This window comes from Lathyrus oleraceus, chromosome 4 (genome assembly GCF_024323335.1).
Source record: "Lathyrus oleraceus cultivar Zhongwan6 chromosome 4, CAAS_Psat_ZW6_1.0, whole genome shotgun sequence".
Lineage (NCBI taxonomy): Eukaryota > Viridiplantae > Streptophyta > Magnoliopsida > Fabales > Fabaceae > Lathyrus > Lathyrus oleraceus.
The window spans coordinates 377146789-377154680 of NC_066582.1; the positions used below are offsets into that span (position 1 = coordinate 377146789).

General features: G+C 32.7%; 1 protein-coding gene across 3 annotated transcripts; it reads left to right on the plus strand.

The window, feature by feature from the left end:
- Positions 1-3554: 3554 nt before the first annotated feature.
- LOC127075536 (ABSCISIC ACID-INSENSITIVE 5-like protein 2) lies at positions 3555-6258 on the plus strand. Of its 3 annotated transcripts, none has more exons than XM_051017001.1 (4): positions 3555-3754; positions 4532-5586; positions 5692-5763; positions 6010-6258. In XM_051017001.1, the coding sequence occupies exons 2-4, from the start codon at positions 4762-4764 to the stop codon at positions 6088-6090; spliced, it is 978 nt and encodes a 325-aa protein (XP_050872958.1). In that variant the 5' UTR covers positions 3555-3754; positions 4532-4761; the 3' UTR covers positions 6091-6258. The 3 variants fall into 3 exon arrangements, with proteins under 3 accessions (XP_050872958.1, XP_050872955.1, XP_050872957.1); XM_051016998.1 differs by having other exon boundaries at positions 3556-3754; positions 4631-5586; XM_051017000.1 differs by having other exon boundaries at positions 3556-3754; positions 4668-5586.
- Positions 6259-7892: the final 1634 nt, after the last annotated feature.

The following is a 7892-nucleotide window of genomic DNA, read 5'->3' on the forward strand; positions in this document are numbered from 1 at the left end:
GCAATTGAAAATTGATTCAACCGATCTGTTTACAAAACTGAGATTTTATTCTAAGCAAAACAAAATAAAGTTAGATGTATGGAAGTTTAAAATGTCTGGACAAAATTGGGGTATGACAACATTTGAATCATGTTTTCTTTATATTTCATTTTGAAGAGTTTATACTCATGGATTAATGTGTCCAACCTCGCCCTTTTTACCTCATTAGTTCCTTCATGGGTAATTTGAGGATGTTCCACATTTCTTTAGCACTTTTGCAATGAGAAACTCACAAAAATTCATAAAGATCGAGAGTGATAGTGATGATATTTTTTGCTTTTAAACTGCGTTGCAAAACATCTTTATCCTCTTTGGTCCAATCCTTTTCAGGTTTGTACTACAATGCCATCAAGATTGTGTGTAGGGACAAATGAACCTTCTTTCATAACCTTCCATATACCACGACCCATCCCTTCTATGAAAAATTTCATTTCTCTTTCCACAAACTATACCCTTCTTCAGTGAAGGATGATTGTTAGTTTAGTGAATAACTTGAAGATATTTTTCCTCCTGAGACGATTAGTCCTTAACAGGAGTTAGACTCAAATGTCACTAGTTGGACAAGTGACTTTAAGCATAAGAGAGGGGTGAATCGTGGTATTTAAAATTCGTGATTAATTTTATGCTTTTATCTATTAAGATCGTATTAGTAATTTCTTTTTAGTGAATTGGAATGGGAATAAATGGTGAAATTAAAAGGATAGGGTTAGAGGGATTGCATTAGAGATTTATACAAGTTTGGCCGAACGTTGGCCTAGTCTCGTCCCCAAGTGATTTTCTTGAGAGTTTGACTATAAGCTTTGAGCTTTTGAAGGGTATGCCCATGAACCTTTGTACAAGTTGATCTTGAGATTTTTATACACTTATCCCTAACCACAACCAACTTTTACCACATGCTAAACTTAAACCTTCTTAGAGATTTTTAGGCTAATCTCAATAACCAAAAGCAATTTTTTTTCCAACAAAACTTAATAAACCAAAATAGAGATTTTAAGATTGGTTTATCTCATGAACGAAACTCAATTTTATCAAGAGTATCACACTCTCAAAAATTAAACAAACTGCACAACCACTTACAAAAATTCTTCCTCACAAGCAAAGTTTCACTTATAAACACTAAGACAATTTTAGTGAAATGAATATTTTCTAGAGAGAGAGAGAGGGAGAAAGAAGTTAGAGATATAAGTTCCAAAGAAACTGTAAATTTTTGGAAAGTGGCGTGGAATAAAGAGGAAGCGAGTCTCCTTTATATAGTAGTTGGAAAAACCAAAAAAATAAATGATCCATTGGCCAAATTAATGAGACAATCGATTAGCATAAATCTCCAATAGATTGGCCAACTAAATCTTAATCTATTATCATGCCCAATAGGAAATATTGGATATAAAGTTGTTGGAAGTAATTAATGTGCTTCCTAATTTCTTGATTAATTGATTAGCTCTTCTCCAATCGGTTAACTTAATGCTCCAATCGATTGACTAACCCAAAAAAGTTTTGCTAATCGATTGACACAAGTTACTAATCGATTGGTTAGTTTAAAAATTGCTTGGATATCTTTTTAATCACTTGACTTGGCTTAGAAAATAATTTTCAAGATAAAAACATTTAATTTTTTTAAGGTGACCTCAGACATACAAACAAACATGACCTATCGAGCTTTCACAATTTATTTGAGGTTTCAAGATTCTTTACTAGACTGCTTCTGATCATGTAAGAACTTTACTCTTGAGTCTCCTTTTGTTGATGAGGCATGAGATATTTCTCTAGTTAGATCACCATCATCAAGGTTGAAAACTATTGCCACTGACTTTAATCATCGTTGTTGTCATAAAAATTCAGATGGATCTTCTGTGAAATTTTCAACTTTATACATGCAAGCACATATATCCACACAAACTGTAACTTTCCTCATCAACTTTTCTAGATTTAGCTGTGTTTTTATGAGTGGCGCGCGCACACACCCACATACACACCATTGTTTATGAATTTGAGATACAATAGATGAAAGAAAAAGTGAAAATTCAATTTGAGGTGCATTTTTTCACTGTGAATCATATTGATCTACTTTTTATTTTAATATGCCAAATATATATAAAAATGAAAATAAAAGAAATACAAAGTACTTGGGGACATAAACCATATACAGTCAGACCACATAGTAAAAAAAAGTCATATGCGAGCCATCACTTTTTCAGACGGTGAATGAATCAATCGCCAACATGAACTGTTTCACAAACCAACAATCCTTGTGTTAAAAATAGTAAGCAAAACGACTCTTTCGAGCCAAATACTCCACCATCAAACAAATTGAATGTTGAAATATGTGACATCAACCCTTGTGATATCAATTCAGCCTGACATTAATCACAATAACTAAGATGAATATTAAGTCAACCCTGACGCGAAAGAGACAAACTTTAAATTCTAAAACCTGCATATCTCAATAGGTCTGAAGACAATAAGAGGATCAAAAGATCAAGACACCACCCGTGCACAAGAAATTCAAACCTGCGACTGTGACAAAACCACCATCGTTTAAGAGACTAATAAAAAAGATGAAGGAACTACCATAACGAGCCAATTGTCGTTGTCGTGTAAAGACAAATCCATTTGATGAGTTTGATGGTGACATCACCAAAGTGGGCGATCGCGCCACCACAAATCAAAAGCTACACGGGGGAAAGACAAATTTGAATTTGAAAGAAAAAGAGAAATAATATTTTAAAAAGAATGCATAATGTTTTTTTTAAGAGAGAAACAATGAATCCTCTATTTTGTTAGTTTTCTAAATTCATATTTTAGTTTTAATAAATAATGAATTTTTAATTTAATTTGTATTTCATATATTTGCATATTTTAAAAAATAAAATGTCATATCAATAAAAATATCAGTTGTTAACCTCATTTAACAACTTGACTAAATGTTGTGACAAATATATTTTTAAAATCAATATTTAAAAAAAGAATAGTAGTAAAAAAATCAAAACTATTCTTAGAGACAATATATATATATATATATATATATATATATATATATATATATATATATATATATATATATATATATATATATATATATATATATATATATATATATATATATATATATATATATATATAATCTATAGTTTAATAGAGATTTATTATCCTCTAATAAAAATATATCATCTTATATAATACAAATAATTTAAAAATTTTAGTGTTATATTATCAAGTTAGTTTGATCTCTTCTTTCTTTAATCTATCTATTAAAAAAAACTACAGCCATGAAAGTACTAAAATTACACAAACTAAAACAAAATACAACAATTTATTATTAAAATAAAACATATTTAAGTCTAAAATAAATAAATAATAAATTTCATTCATTAGAATTTTCGTTTTTAATTAAACTACTCAATCTAAACATGATGACTCATGGATCTTTTATGTCTAAAATTCGGATCTATTATCTTACTTTGATTATTTTATAGTGAATTTTTATTTTATTTATTTTTCCTTTAAAATATTGATAGAGATCCCCAATTTTTTATGAACAGAAAATTGTGAAACTGCCATTTGGTTGGGTTTCTCTCCCTCTCTCTCTCTCTCTCCTATTTTCCATTCTCACACTCAAACACACTTCTGAAACCTTTGTTCATCAAACGCTGCTCATTGCTTCAATCACTTGCTCAAAACTTTCAGATCGGTGTCTTTCTCTCTCCGACAAACAAAGGTTCGCTTTTTTTTTCTTTCATTTTTTATTACTTAGAGCACACTCTTTCCTATCCATGATGTTTTTCTCTTCAAATTTGTTTTTTTGTCATTGCATGTGAGAAACAAAAACTGGGTCTGTAATGGGTTTGATTTTGATCTCATTTTTTTTTGTTATTGAGATTTTTTTGTGCTTCAACAGTGATGCTAAATTGGCTGCATGCAAATGGGTTTCCTTTGAAGTTATTCATTGAAAGTTTCTATTTTGAATTCTGTGTGTTTTTCTTCATTATCTTCTGTGCATGATTTGATTTTCTTCTGATCGATTTTTGTTCTTTCTGTGTTTTTATTATCCCCATTTTATTGTCATGTGAAATGATGGAAATGTTTTTGGGCTGAAGTAACACAAGCAATTTGTGTGTTTTGAAAATGGGGTGTTGAATTTCAATGGAAATTTGATTTTGGTAGATGTGTTTTTGACCTTGCATGCATAGGCATCAAGTTTCTAATGATCCTTTTTGAAGTAATTTGAAAAGAAATGGAAAAAAATAATACTTTTAGGTTTTAATTTTTCATCCCTAAAACAAACATTTGGCATAGTAAGTAAGTAAAGCAGTTTTACAATACTGTGTTTGTTTTCTTTCTATTTTGGTTTCAATTTAAAGGATATGAAATGGATCATCATCATACGGCGAAATTCCAATATCTCATTTTTCTTCTTGAACTGGTTTCAATTTTGAATTATGTATTTGAAGATGTAGTCCTCACAGAAATTGCTGTTTTGCTCTTGCATGCCTAGCTACATGATATAATGTGTGACACAATGAGAAAACTTTGTTACTTCCCTTCAATTGACTGTTTCCTTCGGATGCATTGCTACGATTGTCTGTTATTATAGATCCTAAAAGCTTGTGGATGATCTCTTTATGGGGCAGGATTTAAAGTTTTGGTCAAATGGTTTCGTTTTTGTACTGCTAAAATGGTTGAATGTGAGATGTGAAGTGAATTGTTAACATTGGTAATTGGTAAATGGGGATCCAAACAATGGGGTCTCAAGGAGGTGGAGATGGTAGTGAAAAACGATCACAACTCCAACCTCTTGTGCGGCAAAATTCGGTATACAGTCTCACACTTGATGAGGTTGAAAATCAGTTAGGTGATTTAGGAAAGCCACTAAGTAGTATGAACCTAGACGAGCTTCTTAAAAATGTATGGACTGTTGAGGTGAACCAGTCCACGAGTTCGGACAATGAAGGCGCAGCACAAGCTAGTGAAGCTTCTCTACAACGTCAAGCTAGTCTGTCGTTAAAAGCTGCATTGAGCAAGAAGACTGTAGACGAGGTTTGGAGAGATATCCAACAAAAGAAAGACAGCGACGAGAAGAAGTCACGGGAGAGACAACCTACTTTAGGAGAGATGACATTGGAGGATTTCTTGGTGAAAGCAGGTATTGTTGCTGAAGCATCTTCTAATAAAACGAACACAGATACTACTGCTGGAATGGATTCAAATGTAGCAGTATCACAGTTTCCTACGCAAGGTCAGTGGATTCAGTATCCGCAATCACAACCACAATATCAGCAGCATCTACAACAAAGTTCAATGGGGGTTTATATGGCTAGCCAGGGTATAGCACAGCCGTTACACATGGGGGTTGGTGCTTCGATGGAGATTCCATTTGCAGATAGTCATATGGCACTGGCTGCACCTCTTATGGGAACTATGTCGGATACGCAGATTTCCGGAATGAAAAGGAACAATCCTGAGGGTATGGTGGAGAAAACTGTTGAGAGAAGGCAGAAAAGGATGATCAAGAATCGGGAATCCGCTGCCCGTTCAAGAGCAAGGAAACAGGTGACCACTTTCTTTCTTTATATGGAGTTTCAAAAGTCCTTGTTATTTAATCGGTTTTTACTGAAATGAGAAATCCTAAATCTGATTAATGACTTTTATGAACAGGCTTACACAAATGAATTGGAGAATAAAGTTTCGCGCCTGGAAGAGGAAAATCAAATGCTGAGGAAACGAAAGGTTGGGTTCTGCTTTGAAATTCTAAATTTAATAACTTTAAGTTTGTTTTGTTGATATAGCAAATTCCTCAGTATACATATCTTCAATCCTCAGATTGAACAGTTTGTCAATTATTGATCACATTTTCAGCTTTGCATCTTCTGGAGATAGGAAACTCTGCATATTATGTTTCTCTAATCGAGTTCTGAGCATGTGTCATTTGGATTATCAGATCATGGTATTAATTTTTTTGTCTTCAACATGCAGGAGCTAGAGAATATGTTGCCATGCGTACCAATTACTGAACCTAAATATCAGCTACGCCGAATAGCATCATCTCCATTCTGAGTTTTGTGTTGCTATAAGTAGAGGTTTGTAGATATGAAGGGAATCTTTGGTTTTAGTTTTAATGTAAGTGGTTGACACATGCCTTGTGGTATTCTGAAATATGTAATGTTTTCTAACTCCTCTGTTAAGTTCTTGAGTAATTATGATAGGCATGTTGTAGTTTCATCATTTCATTTTACAGTCATTTCAATCACAGGTTGATTTCATTTTAGTGTTTGGGATCGAATAAATGTTGGGTCTTACCGCCGTCCCTTTGTTTTTCTAGGACACTCCCCTATCTAACAAGTTCTTTCAATACATCTAGAAGTTAAATTCTTAAATATATATTTATGGAAAGAAAACATAGCACCGTACGTACCTCCTGTGATGTTGTATGATGACAGAAACGGATGACTATTGCAACTTGAGCACCCACTTGTTTTGGAATGGAGAAAATGATTGAATTAGGAAAATCTAGAGTCTCAAGTCTACTAGCTGGTTCTAAAGTAGTATGTTTGATTTTTACTCAAGATTCTGTTGTGCGATATTGTACTGCAGGTTTTGGATTTAAGTTAAAATTTGATTCTGTCATTGTCACTGTAGGCAGGTTTTGGATTTAATTTAAGTTAAAATTTGATTCTTTGTCATTGTCCCTGTAGATATGATGCTCCATCCCAACAAGTTAGATTTGAAGGATCTTACATAGAAAATATTGTCAGAGCTTGTTGTGATTATTGTCTAAATTTACCATTACTAGTGTGAGACTTACTACGACCTTTGAAGTCGATCATAGTTTGATAAATCTCCACACAGACAATAATTGAACTATATAAAGATACATTTTAGGTGATAACTTCTCTATCCATCATAATCACAAACATAAAAGTATGGTATTGTACATTTAACTAGAAGCATTAAATTTTATTATGTTTAATTATTTATTAAATAGTATTTTACATTAAAGGTAGGTGTATCCAAGTTTTTGTCCTGTAAAGTTTTTAATTCAATGAGCATGGCCTGAGTCCAACAATCATGTTGAGAGGCTGCTTATAGGTACTAGGTTCAATCTGAGATGTGATGGAAAAAAATGCAGTGGTTTGAGGTTGAAGACAAATGAAAGTGTTTAAGGTAGGATTGAATAGGATATAGAGAATGTGGTTGATTGGATCATGTAGCAGCTCATAAGGAGACTGTGAAGTAAGGACATGAGAAGGAAATCTATTGATGAGGAAAACTGCATGGCTGATGCAAATTCCAGAAACCTTTGGTAAATTGGATTGAAAAATGTGAGCTCTTGCAACATTTAAGATACGTCTATGTTTTGTTTCTGCAACAACATTTTGTTGAGGAGTCAAGTCCTTTGGTGAATGATGCCTTGTTCCTTGAAATAATTATTCATTAAAAATTCTCTACCATTGTCAGATCTTATTTGCTCGACTGTCTTATTAAATTGTGTATGAGCAAAAACTAATGAATTGTATAGTCAAATATCTAGTCTTCGATTTACTTTTTCACTAGGAAAGCCCATGCATGTCTTGTGAAGTCATCTATAGTTGTCAAGACATAAGATTGGTCATGGAAAGATGAAGGTGTAAAAGGGCCCTAAATGTCTATGTGAATTAGCTCAAAAGTCGAGACAGTTTTAGTTGTGCTTAAAGAAAAATAAAGTTTGGTTTGTTTAGCATAATGGCGACAATCATATATAGAATTAGAATGATCAGAAATAGCAAGAAATATTTGCTTAATAGTATTGATTACATTGTAAGAGGCGTGGCCTAGTCTATGATGTCAAAGGCTGAATTTAAGAGAAATATTGTAGTTAC

Coding starts and splice junctions, on each gene's coding strand:
- LOC127075536 (XM_051017001.1), top strand. CDS start 4,762: ATGGGGATCCAAACAATGGGGTCTCAAGGAGGTGGAGATGGTAGTGAA. Junction 5,587..5,691: donor GTTCAAGAGCAAGGAAACAG/GTGACCACTTTC, acceptor TTTTATGAACAG/GCTTACACAAATGAATTGGA. Junction 5,764..6,009: donor AAATGCTGAGGAAACGAAAG/GTTGGGTTCTGC, acceptor TTCAACATGCAG/GAGCTAGAGAATATGTTGCC.